Source organism: Glycine soja, chromosome 13 (genome assembly GCF_004193775.1).
Source record: "Glycine soja cultivar W05 chromosome 13, ASM419377v2, whole genome shotgun sequence".
NCBI classification, from domain to species: domain Eukaryota; kingdom Viridiplantae; phylum Streptophyta; class Magnoliopsida; order Fabales; family Fabaceae; genus Glycine; species Glycine soja.
The window spans coordinates 3,871,794-3,895,528 of record NC_041014.1 but is presented as its reverse complement, the minus strand read 5'-3'; the positions used below and the strand labels follow the sequence as shown (position 1 = coordinate 3,895,528).

The following is a 23,735-nucleotide window of genomic DNA, read 5'->3' as shown; positions in this document are numbered from 1 at the left end:
TATGGTTCCTTGCTGGTTTGCCATTAGCTACCACCTTTGTAGTGCTGTTATTGCTATCAGATTTCATAAAATACATAGTGTCCAACAGGCTAACAAAATATTGTGTTCGATGCTTTGCAAAAAACCCAATGTTCAATGTGTTGTTTCTATCCAACACTTAACAAGAAACTTACACTCTAATTTATATATTTTATTAAGTTTTTCATCCAAAGCAATATCACAGGATGAGATTTGTGTTTTTGGATGCTAAGGTTTCCTTGCTCTTATATTTCTTTATGCATTTAATATTTCCTCAACTTTTTGTATTGTCTCTAACATTTGAATTTCAATAATTTAATAAAAAGCAAAAAAAGAATTGAGTCTAAGTACCACTCCTGATCAAAGACAAGAGTAGTGAAGGCAAGGATTTTCATAAAAGAAAAAATGGTCAGAAAAAGGACAGTTGTGTCTTTTTATTAAAAAAAGGACAGTACCTTTCAAGAAACATGTCTCTTTCTCCTTTCCAATTGTAGACATGTTAAAAGTAGAAAAGTGTCAAGCTCTCCTTACATTCAATAAAGATTGATAATGGGAAATTTTCAAGGTCTCATTTCCCAATGAAAATATTATTCTGAGTGCCTATATAAAGACTAGGAGAGAAGACCTTAAAAGAAGGATTCATTAACAAAAATATTCAAAGCATATGTGGACAAGACATTCTGATACTATAAGCGCTCTAAAATGTCCATCCTATGCGTTGCACAGTTTTTATAATTGTGTGCTAAACTTCTATATCCTCACTTTGTGAGTAGATTCTTGTAATCTTCAAACATGTTGTTTCTGTAAGTGAGAAGTGGATTAGTTTGAAACAATACCTGAGTTTTCAATCTCAAGGAAAGATTATTTTTTGTAAAGTCAAAAGTGGATTAGAAAATATTTGGTGTAGCAATAAGTGACATAGAAAATACTCGTCTACAACCTCGATTTGGTAAGTATAACCCTTCTAAGGTTGAAAGAGAAGTTAAGATAGTTTGAAACAACTCTCAAGTTTTCAATCTCAATGAGAAATTATTTGTTGTAAAGTCAAAAGTGGACTAGATAATATTTGGTGTAGCCATAAGTGGCATAAAAAATACTCGTCCACAACCTCAATTTGATAAGTATAACCCTTCTAAGGTTGAAGGAAAAGTTGACATAGCTCATTTTGAGTGAATAGTATACAACTTGTGTTCTTGTGTTTACACTTTTTTTTCTTTTCTCACATTTTCCTAGATGAAAAGCTTTTCAGACTTGTTTTAAAAGTTTGTGTTTTGCAAAAAAATTGCAAAAAGTTTTCAAAGTTCATATACTCACTATTCAATTCATCTTCTAGTGTGTTTCTTTTATTTCAATTTCTACATCACAAGCACAACACAAAACAATATTTTCAATTAAATTTCAATTTGAGGAAGTCAAAAACAAATTTGTGAAATAATATTGTTGAAAATCCAATTCACCTTCCTCTTATATTGATAGTCATGCTTTTTCTAACATAAGCATATTTGAGTAAAAAGTATTTTACATACCTAAGCTTCCCTAGCACAATACCAATTCTGGTGGTTCTTTTATGTCCAATTTCCTCAGGAGATATTGTTTCATATGTACCTTTATGTTTAAGCATTCCATCCTACAAAGTAGAAAATAAAATAATAAAAAATTGGATAAAATATAAAGGAGAAGTTTCATATAGTCTTAGAGCTAACTTCACTAGACAAATAACACCCGTGAAAGAAAGAAAGAAATGAAAAACTTAAATTGTATTCTTGCAAAGAACTTTAATTATATAAAAGGAATCAAAATAAAATTATAATAGACATTTGATTTTGAGTTTTACAAGGGTTGTGTAAATGAAGATTAAAAGGTTTTAATCATATATTAGATTGTTACTATAAATTATAAATCTTGCACTGTTGAATGTTTAATATAATAGAAAATTCAACATATGTATTTATTTAAAACAAGCTAAGAATTTTAAAGACATTAAAATTTGTAAATGACAAGCAATTCACGAATCCAAAAAACTATAAGTAATAGAAAATGAATATTGAAATATTTAATATATATATATATATATATATATATATATATATATAGAGAGAGAGAGAGAGAGAGAGAGAGAGAGAGAGAGAGAGAAGTGTTGTTTTGTGTTCTAAATGACAATCTTAATCAACGTAAGAACAAAATATACATTAAGATAATAGATTAAAAGAAAATCAAGTAAGTTTTCAAATTCTTAAATGTTATTTGTGGATATTCATTTACAATGCAAAGTTTAAAATTCCATAGATTTATGAAAAGAAAACACAAATTGTGAAACTAATTAACTTTGAAATTTGGATATCGCAATGAAGTGTTTGCTAATACTTCTTTCATGCTAGTATACTAGTATGACTAAATTACTAATTGTTAAAAACTCTAGTAAACAAGTTTTACAAAAAAAAAAATGTAGCATACTGGTAGATTAAATTGACAACATAAAAGCTAAAACCTGCATGCTTTAGGAATACAATGAGTGAAGTGTCTTAATACTATTATATAGCAACACATAGCATGTACAGGATACGACTAACCTGATGAATGCCACTTGCATGGACAAATGCATTAGCACCAACAAGAGGCTTGTGAGGTTGCAAATGCATACCAGAGTATTCTTCAACCTATTGATAGAAGTTATGAAAATTTGAAAAGAACAAAGGTAAGTAAAAAGAAGAGAGAGAAAATATAAAATACAAGAATGGATTCAAATTAAAAACCATCTTGCTTGTCTCTAATATGTGTCTTGTATTGATTCTTGTATATAGACCATTTAAGGCATGATCTCCCTTGGATGCCAAGACCATCACAACCTAGAATGAAAAAAATAACAAGGGAATGTGTGATAGAATATTAAGGAAAAGATTGATTAAATAACAATGGACACATGTAAGCACTATAAGAGTATGTTTAGCCCAAATTATTTTCTACATTTTTATATCTTAAAAAAGAGAAGTTGATCCAAACACTCGTTTTAAAAATCATGTACTTAAAAAACAAGTCACTTATTTTTTTAAAAAAATTGTCAAAATAATATAGCTTAAATAAAAGCTAATGAGAGGAGCTTAAATCCAACTTAAGTGGAGCTTTTTCTAAACATTCATTGTTTGAATCATGTCATCATATGTTTTTTTTTTTTTTTTTTTACTTTGCTTCTTTAGTTTTTTGCTTTGATTTGAAAGTTCAGTTGTTATAATTTTAAAAGCAACCTAAATGGATTGGGTGGAACACACCTATGCTAACTTCAATCTTTTCTTTTCATGGGATATTTGTAAATATAGATTATTGACCTGTAAATTTAATTCCCATTATGTATGAATTATTAACTATAAAATTATAATCTTTTTATATAATTTCATAAAATTTTATTAATTAGAATATTTTTAATATTTTTAAAGTTAAAAGTTTTAATTACTTAAATTAATATTTTATCATCTTTAAAATAATTCTATACACATAAAATAAATTTTTCTCAATATTAATTTTATTTTAAAAAATATTTTGTCTTTGATAAGATAATGATTTTTAAATAAAACTGCATTTTTTTTAAAAAAAATACCATTCAACTTTTTGTTTGAAAGGAACTTTTAATCTCAAAAATGAAAGTTCACAAACAACTTTTACTTTTTTTTAAGTTTTTATAGAAAGAGTAAATGTTAATGCAACAAGTGATATTTTTTAATAATTATAGAAAGATTAAATGATAGAAATCTATGACACATTTTTATAATAATATCAACCAACATCATAAGTAGCACTTTGATCTTATCTTATGAAAATAAAATGAATATATTTTTTTTTATCTGATCACCATCTTGACTCTTAAGAAACAAAAAAAAATAGATTATTTAAAAAATAATGGAACAATAAAATATGACAAAGCCTTAGTAAAGATGTATATGACTTATTGATATGTGCAGATGAGATGTAAATAAACATCTTTATGGAAAACTATCCTTAGTAAAGTTTTAAGTTATTATTCAAATTCCTTGTGTAATACTCTTACTTTCACTATTTATTTTTATTTGTATAAATTGAACATAAATTACATTTGATTGTAATATGTAATAGGTTTTTCATGATAGTTTTTACTATGTAAATTTAGGGATAATTTTTTAAAATATAAGCTAAAATTTCATATAAAAAAAAAAGAGTAGCTAAAAGCAAGAGAAGTGCATTAGCCATGTTAAAAACTCACATATGATTTAGCCAAATAAAACCAACAACTTAACCCCAAACAAAATGCCCCAACAACACCCAAAACACATAGGGATGGTCACTATAATTTTAAGACTTGAAGTTAGAATATTATTTTTGGATTGGTAATGGACATGCTCACTTAGGTTCTTATTTATTAATATATAACTCAGATTCTTAATAAACTAAAATGTTCATTTGTAACACTTCAAAATTTATAACCCTGTAAATTGTTACGTAAGTAATTTAATTAAGATTTATTTAATTATTTATAATAAGAATGTCTTCAGAAATTGCATGTGATTAATAAAATAATTGTGTAAAATAATGAAAAATAGAAGAAATTAGTAGTTTCTTAATAATGGTTATTTAGAAAAGTCTACAAAAATCAATTATGTGAATATGTGTGTAATTATATCTCGGTGTTTCTTGTTATGAGAATTGCATGTAGTGTGTGATTTGATTAAACGTTAAGTGTTAACTTATTTATTTGTTAGCGAAATGTCTTTAAATAATTGGTTTTCTTTAGATTAATTGTCGGTAAGTGTTTGCTAGTGAATTATTTTGCCTATGACATTTTGATGTGATTTAATTCCTTTTAAGAGACAGAATATATATATTTGATCATTAGAATTTATTTAATTACACAAATATATCTCAAGTATTAAGTTTTATAAAAAAATAATTTGATTAAATTTAATTCTTAAAGTTAGCAGAAAAATAATTTCCGTCACGAGAAAAATATATTTTTACAATGTAGAGTTACACTGTGTAAATTAATTACCCAGTGTAAACCCTTTTCACAATCATAGCAAATCTCTAGTCACCAATGGGGGAAGGGGCTGACAATTCCTTGCCACACCCTTCCTGAATCCTCTCTTTAGCCACTTCAACACTCAACCTTCACACACCACCCTCCTAACCAATCAAAATTCATGCATACCCCTCACACTCACTCTCTACTCATTTTCCCTCAACTTAGCAAACAAGTTAGGTTCTCTCTCTCTCTCACCAAAAATGCTTCAGATGACCCTCAATTGAACCAAGAGCACTCATATCCTCTTCTGAAACACACAAATTCGTTAACCATCAAGTAGGAAGGAAGAGTCACTCTAAAATCTTTGCACTAGTTTTGTGTTGTGCTTGCAAGGCATGGGAGCTTACATAATCTTAACCACCTCTTCCTCTAATTTTCATGTAGCAGTGAAATCTATGGTCAGGGGGTCTTTTTGGTGAACGCAACCCTGGAAACCATGGTGATTTGATCCTCCATTTCATTGCACACATCAAAAGTATCCTTTTTTATAGTTTTTTTGCAACTGTACTTTGACAAGCTAAGATCTTTTTCTTTGCATGCATGACTTATCTTCTTCTTTTGTTCATTTTCATGCTTTAGAAGAGCTCCAAGTACAAAGGAAACTTTTTCCATGTTTTTTTTTTATATTTTATAAAGAAAGTTTGGATTTTCGAAAATGGGCAATGATTAGGGAGAGGTTGGCTGGAAGGCTTAGTTCTCTGGACAAGTCTCGAGGTTTCAAGCCTTGAATGAAACTTACCTGTTGGTTTTTCGTGAAATTGTTTTTAACTCTAGACACAATTTTCAACACCTTTAGTGTTCAAGACCTTGAGAGATGGGGTCATTTTGAAGCCCATCTATGACATGCAAAGTGACTAACTTGTTGTGCAACGAGTGTCTGATCGTGCTCAATTTTTTGTAACTTTTAGCTTATGTGGTTGTCATCTGAACAAAAGGTTTACTTTTTATGAAAATATAGAAATAAATTCTATTTAGAAATGTAAATTTCAAAAAATATGGATTTCATCTTCATTTTCTAAAGGCCTAGTAAAACGGAGTTGAATAAGAAATGAAATATTTAGGTTTTGGGAAAAGTGTTAGAAATAAAATTTTACTAGGAGCAACATAGGGAGAATTTTTGTGTAATTTTTACCTTTCTTAAAAGAAGGTTTTTTAGTTTCACACTGTAAAAAATATAATTCTTTTTGGTTTTGGGAAGAGGTATAAATTCGCAAATCTTTGAACTATGTCCAAATTGAAGTGCTCTCTGTCTTGCTGCCTTGTTGAAATTTTTATGTGTTTTTGTAGATTTTTGCTAATGAAGTACTTTACCTTGTTGGAAAGATAAGAAATTTTCCTTTAAGGCTGTATGAAAATTTTTCAATCATAAATTTTTTTGATCAATTTTAAAGAGGCTTGAATGTTCTATGCTTTTAAAACCTAGGGTCTTTAATGCATGTTACTTGATGTATTGAATCATTAAATTTTCACTATGTGTTGATGTGTTTCCTTGTTAATTTTTTGTCTAAGGATTGTGTGCTGAATTTAATGATTTCAATGAGTTAAGACCTGTTTTTTGATTATTGAAAGGCCAAAGGAGTGTGAATTTTGAGCAACTATAACTATGGAATGTGATGTTTTAATTGGAGACCGGGAGGTGTGACATCAGGCACTGTTGCACGTGATCTTTTGTGTGTGACCTGGTTGGCTTGCAACTGGAGACGATAATGATTTGTGTGCTAAGACCTATGTGTGGTAGATACAAGGACTCGAGCACGAGTCCTGGTGTCAACTAGGACAATGTTCTAATTGGCATAGTGCATCTCGAAAGGCATGCACCAGGTGTGGATTAGAACCCCGTTCTAGTGAACATTGTGTGTCTCGAACGACGTACAATGCTTTGCGTTAGTTTGCGAGAACATGAACATAAGTACCCATGTGACTAGGATGTTTCCTTCGAGAGATTAATGCGCTTGAGAGACGTACAAGGAAATTTAGACTCTCAACGATATGTGAAGATTTTTTTCAAGAGAGTTGACTTTGGGGGACATGCAGGAAGTTGTGAGAGTTCTCTAGAAGATGATCGATTGGCGGTTTCCACTAAGAGGTGTAGATGGGATTCCTATTTTGTGATTATCTTAAGTTTGATTGATTCTCGGACTTGTTTCACCTTTCTACGATGTTTTGTACCTATGCAATTGGGCCCCATGGTAATGACAAAGTAAGCACTCGGTGAGGAGTGATAGAGGATTAAATCCTTAGAGTTAGGATGGCCTTACAGGTGGTACCTGGGTTTTGTTCACTAACTTATTGTTTCTTGGGGATATGGTGTTGAGGTTGAGGTCTCATTTTCCATAGTGCCGACTTGGCAATCCTGACAAATGCAAGACATAACTAGCTAGTGAGAGCTTGCCATCATACCATGGCATAGGGTGTACTCCTGGTAATCACTCAAAATAAAATTTTGTAACTCCAATGAGTTTTGGGAGTTTCAGTGGCAGTTGCCTAATGTGATCTATATGATTGAGTTAGTAAAAAGAGACACCTTAGGATGCATGTAAGACCTAGTGAATAACCACAATGCAGTGGTTGTTATCCTTGTGTGTTTTGACTTGACTTAGGGTTTTTGTGTTTTGGCTAATGAAGCAAAATGACTCACCCCTTATGTTTTTATTTTAGGATCATACTACGGGTAAAGAGATGACACTATCTCGAGGATAAGTGCACTTGGAGGTGATGGATACACGATGTGATCAGAGGCGTAGATCACATCCTTGGGTATACTGGTTAATTATGCTCAAACACCTACTGACTTATGCTTGGGTGTAGTTTCCAAATTGGCTTGGGTGTTAGAGATTATTGCTCTAAGTCCAAGACCTTTATCTCTCAATGTATTTGTTATGGGTAGGCCTAGGCTTCAGACTTTTATTTCTATATTCAACCATCAGATTCCATTATATGCGCCTTGACTCACTCATGCCCTTGGATGTATTTAACACTTTCAAAACTCGGTATGCTTGTGTATTTATGCACTCTTTACATGTATTTCAGCAGTTTTAAGTTATTTAATTTCTCTTTCCTTTCATCTAAAAAGGTTGTTGATTGACAATGATCTTAGGCTCTTAGATAAAGGTGAAGTTGTGAGGAGTTTTATAATGTTATCCTTATATTTGTATTTTCTTCTGATAGCCATAAAACCATTAATGATAGTGTTTAATATTTGAAACATTTTATCATTAGTTTCTATGTATTTCATTTTCAATATATTGTATTCATCCACCAACATATACAATCTTCATTTTTTGAACTTAGTTCAATCACAAGTGAAAGTCAAGGTGACTTATATTTCCTTTGCAACCATACATGAATATGTTGTAGTTTTGAGTATTGCAAAAGACAAAGTCCCATGTTGCTTGGGATAGCTTTGGCTCAAGTGTTTATATACCATTTTGTGATATGGACTTTCAAAGTGGCTACCAGGAGATGGAAGTCTCATGCACATGAGCATGAGTTGTGTGGGTTTGTCATAGTGCAAATCCACTAATTTTACCCTCCCCCTTGCGAGTGCAATCCTTTTACGTTTTATTCAATTAAATTATTTTGAGATTTATTTTGAATTCAAAAAGCACGCCTATCCAAAAGTCCCAATTTTAATGAGACAGTTTTTTTATTTGATCCAATTACGAAAATCATGGGATTTTCCTTCTTTCTACCTCAATCATTTGATTGTTTAATTAATTAGTATCAATTATCATTAACTATTTTAATTATCATCTTTATTATTATTAATTACTCAAACAGTCATGTGGTCCCCTCCAACCCAATAAATATGAGTCTCTTTGACTCTATTTTTTCACATCAAGAATTATCTCACCTCGTTTCTCTTCTCTAGTTTGCTTTCTCTGTTCCTAGGTTTAAGTTTTAGCCCTTGCTAGTTTTGGAGCCTCATAATGTATAAGAAGTTCCTGTTGTGTCATAAGGGACTTGCACGGGATACCGCAGATAAATCTTTTAGGGGCATTGCCAAAACACACCTCATGAAGAAATCATTTGTGATAAAAAAAAAAAAACCAACTTAGAGAGAATACAATGACATTTTTGTAAATAAATGTAACAACTTTACAAGGGTTTTTCAAAAACCGTCTTAGAAGGTTGTCATTCTAAGATAATTGTGTGAAAACCCTCTTAGAAAACTGTCATTTTAAGATATTTTTTACAAAACAGTCTTAGAATATTTTACACTGTTTTTAATATTTCATTTCTCCTTCCACCTTCTCGCGCTCTCACTTTTCAACTTCCCCTTCGACTCCCCCTCTAGGGTTCCCAAGCCATCACCTCTCGCGCTTTCATTTTGAGGTTTGGCTCCACCTCTGCTCTCACCTGCAATGCCCTTTCCCTTCCTTTATGTTTTGGTTTGGCTCCACATCATTCACTCTCATTGGCCGAATTTTCACGCATCCCACCATATAAACCTTGCATTTACTAAAAGTCTTGAAATACATACTCTTCTCATATTTCTCAGTCACCAGAACTCATTTCTACCTTCACTTCGCACATCTTGAACCCTCTCTTTCCAACCACTAGGTTAAAGTTCATCAATGGCTGGTTGTGGCAAAACCCTAGGGTCCAGCACTGCCAAAAAGGCCACCTCAAGGAGTAGCAAAGCCGGCCTCCAATTCCCCGTCGACCTATCGCCTAATTCCTCAAGGCCGGAAAATATGTCGAGCGTGTTGGCGTCGATGCTCCCGCTTACCTCGCCACTATCCTCGAATATCTCACAGCCGAGGTAATAGCCGCAATTTTAAATCTGATTTTGAAATTATCTCACCATGTGATTCGATCTAGGTTTTTGAATTTCAATTGTTTTAATTTCCCCTAATACTTGTTTGTTTTTGAGCAATTGGATGATTGGAAAATTGGAATTTGATGTTTTTATTTTTTAAGTTTTGGAGTTGGTTGGAAACGTTGCGAGAGACAATAAGAAGACTCGAATTATGCCGCGCCACATTCGATTGGCGATGAGGGACGATGAAGAATTAAACAATGCTTGAATCGTTATTGCATTAATTAGCTTTCTTTTTTTTTTGTAAGATTTTATGTTCTTTATCCACATGATATAAATGCTCATTGGTTCAGCTCAATGGTTATTAATTTATTTCCTTTTGACTTTAGTTTATTCTTTATAAATTATTTAGATATGCTATGTCACTTAAATAGTTATTAAAGTAATATATATGATTTGTTATATGTTACATGATTTCATGAATAAATCTTCTTTATTAGGCAAAAAAATAGTGTTTTTTTTTTAATTTTCCTTTTTTTAAAAGACATTCTAAGACGGTTTTTGGGAAAACCGTTTTAGAATTCTCAATTTTTAAATTTTTTGTTAAAAAAAAAGACATTCTAAGACGATTATTTGAAAAACCGTCTACAATCTAAGACATTTTTTGGAAAAACCAACTTAGAATTCTCAATTTTGAACCTTTTGTTTTTCAAAAAAATATATATTCTAAGACAATTATTTGATTAAAAACTGTCTTAGAATAATAACTTTTTTAAGATGGTTTTTTAAGAATCATCGTGGAAAGTCTTCACTTTCCATGACGTTGGATTCAAAGACGATTCAAAACCGTCTTTGAATGCTTTGAAAAATCATGGTGGAACGTTGTTTTTCCAGTAAGTACAAGGATGTGTGCAATAGCATATACCTAATCATATATTCTATTATTTTATAAGGAAAAAGATTATAAGGTATCATACTTTTGTATTCAATTGAATCTTGCTTACATTTTCTATAGCCTATTTTTCCCTTAAGAAAGGAATCCCTAGAGGTGATTTTGGAACATTATAATCACCATTAACAGTAATACTCCAAAGTGTGTATTAACTAGATTTCATGAACATTTTCATTGAGACCCTCTAATAAGGATTTTTATATTCAAAGAATGTTATAGAATGTTTTTTAGGAGCCAATTAAAGTACAAATGATATGACATAAAATTTAAGTTATAAACAATGATAAGGAGGGAAATGGTTACATAAGATTAATTAGAACATGACTATTGAATGGTTACATAAATAAAACAAAATTTTATTTATGATCATCTTTCAGAAAGTTTGAATAGGTATAGGCTTATTGTGAAGTGATATTGGAAAAGAAATATGAAACTATGGTATGATTAAGTAATTTAAAAGATTAACAAAAGAAACAGATTGTGGAAAAATTAAAAAAAGAAAACAAAAAACATTCTCATGGAAGATAACATGCCTAGAAATGTGATATTTGTTAATTTTTAGGATTAAGAAACTAATTGTGTCATTGATATTCTTTATAACTAGCATAATGGCAAACAAAAATTATCAATGATGCATGTTAAAAAATTTATTCCAAAAAAAAAACAGTGATAACATGCATGTTAAGAGTAGTGATACTTAAGTTGAATAACAAAGGAAACCAAAAACCTTTAGATTACATTATGTAAATAAATTGATGACAGAAAATGATGAAGAAATAAAGAAAGCTACAAATATAGAGACTATGAACATTATCAAGGGAAACGTAATGCATTATTTCTACCCTCTTAGATTTGGTATAGGAGATCAATTCTAATGGCCTAAGTAAAGATTAAGGTATGATCCAACACGCATATAATGTTGATGTTCTAGGGCAATAGTCGTGAGGTATATAAGAAAAAGAGAAAGCATGAGAGTTAAGAAAAGGATATCTAGAATGGAGAGTTGGCTTAGAGTCTTTAGAGCACTCATTGAGATATGTATCATCCCTTTTAGTTTTATGTTTAAGTTAAGCAGGTGAATGTGCTCAAGGAGAAGCTTGGAGCATGGAGCTACTTGGAAAAAGTTTAGTATGGTTTGTGTCTCCCAATGTATGGGATTTTAGTGGATGTTAATGTATCTTTCTTATGTTTTTGTAAAAGACATATGAGTCAAGAGATTTGTATTAGTTTGTTCATGTAATGTATGTTTTAACTTTTAAGTTTTAGTTTCTGCGTAGGTTACTCTCATAATTTTTATATGCTAAGTTTTATAATTTAGTGATATAAGAAGACAAATGTAATATCCCATTGGGTGTGATAGACCAGTCAACATGCATGAAGCCCAACACGGAAGGCCTCAAAGGAAGGTCACACCTCTTCAACGTTTTTGCAATTACGTTTAAGTGCTGATTTTCCAAAAGCATAGCTGGACGTTGTTAGAATTCTATTATTTAGTGCATGTCTTTGTCAAGTGATGGGTAGCAGTATGCTATTAGGCAATTATATTTATATATGCTTGTCGGGTTGATGTTAGCGCTTGTTCCCCATTATAATATTTGTATTTTCGTGTAGTGCTTATCTTTTGGTGCCCTACTAGTGCCTATATATAGGATAGCGCACTGTAGGAGGAATAAGAAGAAAATATCCAGCTCTCTCTCTCTCTCTCTCTCTCTCTCTCTATTCTGAATACTCTCTTTCTTCCTCTTGTACTGGTGCTTTCATTGAGTTAAATCATGGAGGAATCCACTCGCTCCAAATCCAACCTCGATTGTTTGGAGGATGCGATAGCCAAGCTCGCCGTGACTCAAGCATCAATGTCAACCAAGCTCAATGACCTTCATCAGAAACTAGTGGTTATGGAGTCCACTCACCATTCTTCGGTCTCGTCTTCCACACACTCCCCCGGTTCTTCCGTCTCTCTGTCCATGCAACCATATTGCATGAAACTCGAAGTTCCATGTTTTGATGGGTCTGACCCAATGGGTTGGTTATTCAAAATCAATCAGTTCTTTAAATATCATGCAACGCCGGACCATAAGCGCTTAACAATTGCCTTGTTCTACATGGACGAACCTGCGCTCGTGTGGTATCAATGGATGTCATGCAATGGCCAGATTACATCATGGCCTGGATTCCTGCAAGCTCTGGAGTCTCTCTTTGCGCCCTCTCACTTTGATGATCCCACCGGTTCCCTGTTCAAACTCATCCAGCAAGATTCCGTGAGTGACTACTCTTTTACTTCGAGGCTTTGGCTAACAAAATAATAGGCCTTCCGCCTCCTTTTTTATTAAGTTGTTTTATCTCCAGCCTTTCACCTGAAATATGATGGGAAGTCCAAGCGCTCCAACCTCTTTCCCTTAGTCAAGCCACCGCTCTCGTGCAGCTTCAGGAGGAGAAGTTTTGTGACTTACGTCATCCAACCCACTCTCATGCTTACTCTTTGCATTCCTTCAGCCCTCGTCCCCCTCAACCAAATATTTCACCAACCCCACCATTACTCCTACCTCCACCCTTATTACCCATACCACCAAAACTCTCCATACCTTTCAAACGCCTCTCACCTGAAGAAATAGCCATACACTAAGAGAAGGGACTTTGCTTTAATTGTGACGAGTGGTTTAGTCGCGACCATCAATGCTCTTCCACATTTTTTCTACTGATAGCTGATGATGATGAACTTTCACCGGAAGAGATGCCACCAACTAAAGCTTTTCCGGTTGCACAGGAACCTGATGATCCACTTCCAACTCAAATTAGCTTCCATGCCATCTTAGGGCACATGGCACCGAAAACGTTACGCGTGATGGGGTCTATCTCTGACCAGAAAGTCCTCATTTTGGTGGACGGAGGTAGTACTCATAACTTCATCCAGGAACGCTTGGTCACCATGCTAGGGCCACATGCACAGTCTACTCCACCATTACACATTATGATTGGTAATGGTATCGAGATTGAATGTCTACAAATTTGCAAGCACATTTCGCTTCAGCTCTAGGGACATGGATTCACTATAAATCTTCATGTTCTACCCTTATGCGGAGATGATCTAGTGCTGGGTGTGTAATGGCTCAAGTCACTGGGTCCAATCTTGACGGATTACACAGACTTGACTATGAAATTTAAGCACCACAACAAGATCATCGAACTTCACGATGAACGTGATTACACCATTCGCGGGATCAATCACTATCAACTCAAAGGGATGGTTTAAATAGATGGCGTCAGTGCTTTTTTCCATATCGACCGCATGAACCCTGAGCTCCCTTCTAACCAACAAGCACAACCCCTGACCCAAGACCCAACCATTATTTCCCTACTTCACCGATATCATAGCCTTTTCCAACCACCAACCACTTTACCCCTACCCCGCAATATTACCCACACCATTAACCTTCTCCCAAACTCCCTTCCCGTTAACGTACAACCCTACAGAAACCTCTATTTTCAAAAGCATGAGATTGAGACTTAGGTCAAAGCCATGTTGAGCAATGGTATCATCAGACCCAGTCGGAGCTCATTCTCCTCGTCGATTTTATTGGTCAAGAAGCACGATGGTTCCTGGCATTTTTGCGTTGATTACAGAGCATTAAACACCATTACTATTAAAGATGTATTTCCGATTCCAAATATTGATGAGTTCTTGGATGAGCTTGGTGGTGCAAGCTGGTTTACCAAACTCGATTTGCTACAAAAGTATCACCAGATACTTGTGCGCAAGGACAACGTACATAAAACTGTATTCCGCACTCACCATGGGCATTACAAATTCCTTGTAATACCCTTTGGCTTTTGCAATGCTCCTTCTTTACTCCAAGCATTGATGAACACCACCTTTAAACCCTTTCTACGTAAATTCATTATCGTCTTCTTCGATGATATTTTAATTTACAGTCAGACATTCGCAAACCACCTTCAACATTTGGATTGTGCTTTTTGGATCCTACAAGATGGTCAATTCTTCCTTAAGTTATCTAAATGTTGTGTCTTCCAACAACAAATCGAATACTTGGGTCATGTGGTGTCCGCTACTGGTGTTCAGCCCTTTCCCGACAAGATACTTGCCATTTAACAATGGCCATGACCCACCTCCCTTAAAGCCCTGCAAGGATTTTTGGGTCTCACAGGTTTTTATACATGCTTCATCAAAGGATATGCTACCATAGCAGCCCCTCTGATTCATCCCTTGACCAAGGAACACCTCATCTGGTCACCGGAGGCCCTACTAGCCTTTCATGCGTTACAAGAGGCAGTCAGTGTAACACCCTGATATATATATATATCTATATATTATTAGTAATTATGTTTGATGTTTGATTATTTGTTGCGTTATTTTCATCCGTAATTATTTTTAAGGAGGTTAATTTAGTTAATAGAGGGGTGTGGATAGATAAGGATCTAGCTTCTCAAAGAAGCCTCTTTAGAAAGCTTCTCAAAGAAGCCACGAGGAAGCTTCTGGAGGAAGCCTCTTAATGAAGCTTCTAGAGAAAGCTACATGAAGCTGTCTCGGTAAAAATGCTACCCAGCCTTCGTTAACCGTTGGATATTCTCGAAATTTGGTCTGTAACTTCACAAGATAATTTTCCATGATCAGACCGTTGGGATCTTTGAGAAAATGTCTGGAGTGTGCTAGAAGCTTCCGTTCCCGAGAGCATTCCTTATTTAAGCACTTCAGCCTTTGCTTTCATGTAGCTTAGGAAAAATGTCATTTCTTCTTCTTTCTTTCTTCCAAATCCATTTCTAAAGTCCCAATCACTTTCTCCATCACCCATAGCCACCATTAGCCATCACAAACCATCGTTGTTCTCCATTGAAACCCCACACTAAGAGGAACCCTTCAACCGAAGCGGAATCTTCCAACTTGGCTTGCGGTTTCGATAGAGAATGAAACCCTAATCTGACCTTTCATTTTCTTTCAACGTAACCATGATTCTATGCTTGTTTCTTGTCTTTGCATCTTTTCTGACTTTGGAACCGCCATTGCATGTCTTATGCTTCCTTTGAAATGCATGTTATTTTCGTAACCTACACTGAACCCTGGTCACATTGGCGTGGTCGGAATTTCCAAATGATGTTCCTTTGTAAAACCCGAAATTCTCTCAGCTCTTTCATAGTGATGTGGGTGTTTGACCCAGAGCATTGTTACTAGCTTTGTTTTCTGAAATCCATACTAAGTCTCTTTCGTTTTGGCACAGTAGAGGCTTGCGTGGAATCGACGAGCAAGGACAAAAAGGAATCTTCAAGTGATGCGACGAGGAATCCGTGTGGTAGCTCACGATAGGTAAGGGGAGTTTATTATAAAATTTACCGTTTTAACACCATAGTTAGGGTCAGGGAACCTAGCTATGAGGATATCTGCCTGTCCCTGTTGCATGCTGATTTTTCTTCAAAGAAAATTACATTTTAACTAATGGGATGCGATATATATATATATATATATATATATATATATATATATATATATATATATATATATATATATATATATATATATATATGTATTGTGATGAATGATGTTGTTGTGGTTGTTTGATTTGTGTTGTTTGAAGACCTGTGAGTGTGAATCTCAGCCATGAAAGATATATATGTATATATGTGCGAAATGCAATTTGTTGTTGATGTTGCTATTGAGGATTTTAATTGATATGTGATGATAATGATGATTATGATGATATTGATTTGAGATGACGTTGTTAATAAAGACCATGTCAACATGAATTGTTATTATTGAGGAATATGTGAATATAAAATAAGGTTGTTGTTGTTGTTGATACCGTCATGTTGAGAATGACATGGAAATGGAATGTTGATTGATGTTGGAAATGCATTAGCATGTGCATGTTGTGTATGTTCGTGGGGGGCACTGTGCACTGACCTTCCAGGGTCTTTGGCACTAGCTTTTGGCCACGAACATACGTCGTATGAAGTGTATGTCATGGGGGGTAGAGTGCATTGACCTTGTCGGATGGCCCAGACGTGGGTAACTAGCGTGGTTAGAGAATCTAAGCATTTCTGAGGGGATGCTTAGGCGCTTTAATTGGTCCATGGTCTTTGGCACTTACTTTTGGCCGTGATCATAGCTCATACAACACAGGAAATAGAGTAACTGTGGCCAAGTGTACTTTGTACTAGGGGGCTGTCACCTGGTAGGGAACACCTTTGGGCTCCGAGGCTGATCACCTATGGGAGGGGGGCTGTTACATGCACAACCGGGTGGTCTCGACAAACTCAGCACAGTTCCCTAAGTGAGAGTGTCGTGTGGACACGCTTAGGCAATTTCCTGAGATTTGGTTGTTGTTGGTACGTACCACATTGCATCTGAGTGTTGAGTCAGGTGCATGCATCATTCTGTGCAGTCTTGATTGGGTCCATGGATGGATGATGAAGGGTGCAGGGAGTAAGATTCTGGTGAGGAGCCATCGAGCTGACGTGATTGGCGTTGGCGTTATTTTGGGAGAGTGTAATCAACTCCTCCGTAGTTGGTTTTTAAGTTTTATTTTGTTGAGTTAAAGATGTAAAACTGGGATTTTAATTATATCTATGAACATATTTAATTTTCGTTATGTGTATGACGTGTATCGAATTATTGTTTCTAGGTAATTATGCATATTCACTTAAGTAATGGCATGTTGTTGGATGAATTTATGTTGTGATAAAATCACTTCTATTTTCATAGTCAAAAATTAAGGAAGTTCTTTTTATAAAAAAAAATAAAAATTGAAATCATCGAATATTAGAGTGTGGATACCGTAGCGACGAGGCGGGTCGTTACAGTCAGCTCAGCACCAGTGCTATGCCTACCAGCACCCCATAGCTTTTTTCAGTAAACCATTGTGCCCTAAGCTTCTTCAAGCCTCCACCTATGTTAGTGAATTATGCGCCATAACAGCTGCCGTAAAAAAATGGAGACAATACCTATTGGGTATTGATTATTCTCACTAACCATAGGAGTCTCAAGGAACTAATGGCTCAAACTATCCAGACACCGGAGCAACAGAAGTATCTCACACGTTTAATGGGATATGATTTTATCATACAATATCGCTTTGGCCGCTCCAATGTGGTCACAGATGCCTTATCTTGTACCTTTGACCATTCCAAGGGAATGGTCCTCACTCTGTTAATGCCATATTTCATTTTTATAGATGAACTAAAAGGAGAGCTAGCTGATAACCCCGAGTTTAATGCTCTACGATAAGGCTTACAAGAGAACCCAACCAATCGTCCTACTCTAACTTATAGTGATGGGTTGGTCTTACAAAATGGTCGCATTTGGCTGCCCAACAAACTGAACTTCATCAGGCTTTTGTTGCATAAATTCCACTCCACACCCATAGGCAGTCATATGGGTGTCACAAAAGCTTTGGCCAGACTACAAGACAACTTCACCTGGAATTCTATTCGACGGGACGTTCATGATTTTGTTGCACAGTGCCTCAACTGTCGACACACCAAATATGTGACCAGGAAACCAGCAGGATTGTATCTCCACTACCTTTTCCTACTCAGCCATAGGAGAACTTATCACTCGATTTTCATTGTCGAATTACCGATATATAAAGGAAACACCACAATACTGGTGGTTGTATATCGATTCTCCAAAGGTATTCATTTGGGCCTTCTTCCATCTCAATATTGCCTATCAAGTTGCCACTCTTTTCCTGGACATAGTTTCCAAGCTTCGCGGCATGCCTCAGAGCTTAGTCTCCGACAGAGACCCCTTGTTTATTAGTAAGTTCTGGCAAGAACTGTTTAAGCTATCTGGCACAAAGTTACACTTAAGCTTGACTTATCATCCTCAATCTAATGGTCAAACCAAGGTTATGAACCGCATAATTGAGCAATTTATGCGTGCCTTTGTTCATCATCGCCCATCGCCATGGGGTAAGTTCTTACCTTGGGTCGAGTGGTCGTATAATACTTCCAGAAATACTAGCACTTGAACCTCCCCATTTGAGGTCACATACGACAATAAACCATCGACAATCCTTTAGTATATCACAAGCTCTTCTTTAGTAGAGGCAGTGGACACATTACTCACCACATGGGAGGCAGTTTTTGATAGCTTACGTCATAAATTGTTAAAAGCGCAAGCTCAAATGAAACATTTTGCAAACAATAACCGTCCAAAAGTACACTATGAAAAAGGTGACTGGGCTATGGTCAAACTCCGTCCTCAACGTCAGTCGTCCCTAACGGGCCCCAACAAGACCAAGCTCACTAAACGTTTCTATGGCCCCTTCAAGGTTTTGGAATGTATAGGTACTGTGGCTTACAAGCTCCTTCTTCCGTAGGACTCACGTATCCACCTTGTCTTTCATTGCTCACTCCTCAAGCCATTCCGGCATGATGCAAGAAATGAACCCAGCCCACTTCCATTACCTGGAAAGGACTTCGACAACCGTCCTCTCATCACCCCTCTAACTATCCTCAATACTCGTTGGGTAGACACAAACAATGGACCTCGTTTACATGTGCTAGTGCAAAGGGCCAGTTTACCAGTTGACGACACATCTTGGGAATATTGGGCTTCATTAAAGGAGAAATATCACCTTGAGGACAAGGTGATTTTTGAAGGGATCAGGAGTGATAGACCAGTCAACATGCATGAAGCCCAGCATGGAAGGCCTCAGAGGAAGGTCACACCTCATCAACGTTTTTGCGATTACGTTTAAGTGCTAATGTTTCAAAAGCGTAGCTGGACGTTGTTAGATTCTGTTATTTAGTGCATGTCTTTGTCGAGTGATGGGTAGCATACAACAATATGCTATTAGGCAATTATATTTCTTTATGCTTATCGAGTTGATGTTAGGGCTTGTTCCCTATTATAATATTTGTATTTTCGTGTAGTGCTTATCTTTTGGTGCCCTACAAGTGCCTATATATATGATAGCGCATTGTAGGAGGAATAAGAAGAAAATATCTAGTTCCCTCTCTATTCTGAATACTCTCCTCCTTCCTCCTGTAGCTTTACGTAACAAGCTGTTATAACAATGGTTACAGGGTAGATAGAGCCTTTAATCTCATACATATTATTCAAACTCTCAACCACTAAATCAACTGATCTAGCGGGTTAGCCTATAATATATTTGTTCTCCTCTTTTCTTTGCCAATTACCTAATCTTTATTTTTCTCAAATCTTAACGAAATATTAATTTGACACTCTTAATTTAATGCTTTCTATTAAATAAATAAAAAATATTGTTTTTAAACAAATTCCAATGACATGAATAAGTTTTAAAATTCGAAACATATAGTATATCTTGAGAGGAAGAAATGATCATCGTACACTTGCCAACCTTAGAATTCAATAGTCAAATTCGGACTAGAGACAACCCATTTAAAAAGGAAGTTATCTCAATATAAAACCGGTGTTTAAAATTTAAAAGATTTCATTCTAGACTACTTTAAGAGAAAACAAGGATTCAACATAAGTGATTAAGTGTAGTTAAATCCTTATTCAATATTTAAAACTTAGAACAAGCGTATATATGAGCTACAAAATATCATGTCAACGGTGTATATCAACAGTAATTTAATATAGATTTTACCGGGATAGAAGTGAAGGCCTTTTTTGGGAAGGAATTTCAAAGTAATTAACATTAACATGTAAGACAAATAACATAATGCGTAAAGAAGTTTGACACTTTAAAAATACATCATATCAAGAGTGATTGACCTTTGGGTCTCTCTTACAAATTATTTTCAAAAATAGGATTATTTAAAACGAATCACTGGTATGAGATCATTTAAAACTACTCAATGTCATTTTTTATAGTCTAGAAAAACTGTCAAAAAATGATCATTAGTGTATTTTTTTAGATATTCAGAAGATAATCATTAGTAATTTAAACCAATCTTATGTCAGCAATTTTTGTTTTAAAACAACCTCATTTTAGTAAATAATTTGTCAAATTCCCTAAATTAGTCCATCGTCCTAGTACTTGTAACGAAAATAGTAAAATCTCTCGCTGCACAAAAGAAATTTCAACAAGAAGGTAATTAAGAAGGGTGGTTGCTTTGGCTTCACCATGGTATATTTCTGGAAAGAAATTAAACGACAGCCATGAGTGATGCCATATGGGAGCGAATTCATATTTCCGATAGGTGTGCCTTAAAGTGTAAAAAACAATAGAAACATGGTGTTGCCACTAAAAGAAAATGAAGGATCTTAATCTTCTGATACATTTATTTATTTTGAAAGAAATAAAACAACAGCCATTAGTGATGTTGTGAGAGCGAATATTTCCGATAAGTAGGCCTTAAAGTGTCACAAAATAATGGAAACATGGCTGCCACTAAAAAAATATAAGGATCTTAATCTTCTGACACATATATTTATAACACAGATAGGAATAAAGTGGGTAGCCAAATAATTAACTATAACCTCTTGAATTCTTTAAAGAAAATATACTTATAATTTCCATCTATGAATCTTGTCTCATCCAATATTATAAAATTAGGTATAAATGAGTCTAAAGAAAGATGAAAATTGTCTTTGAAGATAAAATTATCAAAATTCTAAAGAAATGGTAGGAATACTTTCTCTACCACTCTCTTTTTATCCGTAATTATTAATTGTAAATACCACTCTCTTTTTATCAGTAATTATTAATTGTAAATATGATTAGTTTTTGTCAGTGAAAAAATTTGAACTCCGATTTATTTTTCTTTCCTTCTCTTTTTAGAATTAGACCAATCTTATATTCTCATAAACTATATTTCTTATTTAATGTTTCTTTTCTGATTTAAAATTGACAATTGCTAAAATGAGAAATTTTTAATAAATTTTAGTTAATCATGAATAGGAAAGTGTGAGAGATGTTCCTAGCATTTCTCATAAACATTTTAAAAGAAATTTTGATCTCTTTATTTTTTAAAATCGTTAATTTTGATCCTATTTTAAAATAAATACATCTAATTTTCTTATTTTTTAAAATACATAATTTTAATTTTTTTATTTTAAAATAAAGATATTTAGTTCTCTACTTTTTGCAAGATTTGCAGTTTTGGTCATTCTCTCTCAATGTGAAAACATACTTTAATCACATTATGCTAATTTCTTATCAATCATGCCTTTTAAATTTGATGAAAACACCAAAATTTACAAAAATGAAATACTAAATATGTTTATTTTAAAATATAAAGACTAAAAACGTGATCCAAAAAGAGTAAGACAAATGAAAGGCTCGTACCTAGTAGCATCTTCAGCACCGAACTGAATATCATTGCAACCCAAACTCCGTGCAAACTTGACCATATCCCTGGCAATCTGAATCACCTGATCTTTACTCTTTCTCAGCTTGTGCTCCATGTGAATAGGGCTCGTAGCTATGGAAGTACAAAGCCGTGGCCTCTTAGCATACTTCACAGCCTCCCATGCAGTAGAAATGTCCTTCTCAACGCACCGACAGAAGCCAGCAATGACAGGCACATAACCATCATCATCAACAGCATTGCCAACCTCTTGTGCTATCATTTTGACGGCCATGAAGTCGCTGTTCGACGCAGAAGGGAAGCCGGGCTGGATGATGTCCACGCCCAGCTTCACCAGCTGCCGTGCGATGTCGAGCTTCTCCTTTGCTGTCATGGTGGCTCCCGGGGATTGTTCGCCGTCGCGGAGGGTGGTGTCCAAGATGCGGACGTAGGAGGAGTCGGGGATGTGGTTGGGAATGTATTGAGGGCGGAGATGAGAGAGTTTTGGGGATTGAGAACTTGGAGTGGAGGTTTTGGTTGCCATTGATGTGTGCTTGGGGATTCGAAGGAAGGAATGATGAATGAAAAGGTTTTAAGTTTTGTTGGAGAGTCGGGGGTCGTTTATTTAGAGTATGATATGATATTAATCGGAATTAAATATGTTTTTTATTCCAAAAAATAGTTAAATTTTATTATTGTTCTCTGAAATTTTTTTCTTTAATGTTGGTTCTTATAATTAATTATTTTTTTTGTCTTTGCTCCCTTTAATTAGGTTTCGTCTGCTACCACATGGATAGGTGACGTGTGTCTTTAAATTGTAGGGAACATAAACAAAATTTAGATTTTTTTTAAGATAAAAAAATATATTTAAACTTATTAAATATTATAAGTTAAATGAAGCTCTCAAAAAAATTTATAAGTTAAATGAATAAGTACTGAGACGTAACTAATCAATTTTACCCCGTAAAAAAACACTAATAATTTTAGTGTGATTTTAAAGTAATTATTTTTAAAGTTAATAAATTTATTATTATATATATAATAATGATTTATGATTAATGATATTATAAAAAATAATTTTTTTTCACAATTTTAATATATTTTCTCATCTATTGTACTTTTATTTCTTTCTTCTCTCCTTAGGTGTTATCTAGATGTTAGGGGAAAGATATTCTCTCAAGTGGTAAAACAAAATGAGAGTCTCATGTGTTAAGATTTCATCTTTAATTTTTTAAGACTTTTATTTTTTAATGAAATATATTATGTTAATATTTTTTATTTTGACAAAACATTAATAAAATTTATTGAAGGAGTAGAATCTCGTCAAATAATAATGAGCATGTTGATATACACGTTATACTTATCTAAGTGTGAGAAGAAATAAATTCTTGCGCTTGCTTGAACTTTATTTGATGGGTTCAAAATGGAAAAAACAAACACAGTAATTATTCCTATTTATATAAGGATGAATAATGATAAATGCACACGTCGAAATGAGGTGGATTGGCATCAAGAAATAGAGATAAAAAAAAGAAAGATACTCCGAGAAAGTAAAAAATATATGTGATGAAAAAATAAGTGACATATAAAGATAACAAAATATATAGGATAAAAATGAGATGAAAAAAAAGTAAAAATATGTTCAGTAATTTCATATAAGGATTATATGATAAAACAAACATGTACCCTATTTTGGGAGAATTCGGGTAAAAATAAGAAGAAGA

At 34.1% G+C, this 23,735-nt stretch overlaps 1 protein-coding gene and 1 long non-coding RNA gene across 2 annotated transcripts; one reads left to right on the top strand and one right to left on the bottom strand.

Annotated features, from left to right (window-relative positions):
- Positions 1 to 2,786: 2,786 nt before the first annotated feature.
- On the bottom strand, positions 2,787 to 22,642 carry LOC114381311 (probable 2-isopropylmalate synthase). Its single transcript, XM_028340532.1, has 2 exons — positions 22,011 to 22,642; positions 2,787 to 2,864 (listed from the first exon to the last, which is right to left on the bottom strand). Exons 1-2 carry the CDS (start codon positions 22,553 to 22,555, stop codon positions 2,858 to 2,860), a joined length of 552 nt encoding a protein of 183 aa, XP_028196333.1. The 5' UTR covers positions 22,556 to 22,642; the 3' UTR covers positions 2,787 to 2,857.
- LOC114381312 lies at positions 5,082 to 8,205 on the top strand. The gene is made up of 2 exons (XR_003660005.1): positions 5,082 to 5,504; positions 7,724 to 8,205. It is a non-coding gene; the product is annotated as an uncharacterized LOC114381312 (long non-coding RNA).
- Positions 22,643 to 23,735: the final 1,093 nt, after the last annotated feature.

Excerpts from the sequence above, each read along its gene's own strand:
- LOC114381311 (XM_028340532.1), bottom strand. The coding sequence starts at position 22,555 with ATGGCAACCAAAACCTCCACTCCAAGTTCTCAATCCCCAAAACTCTCT.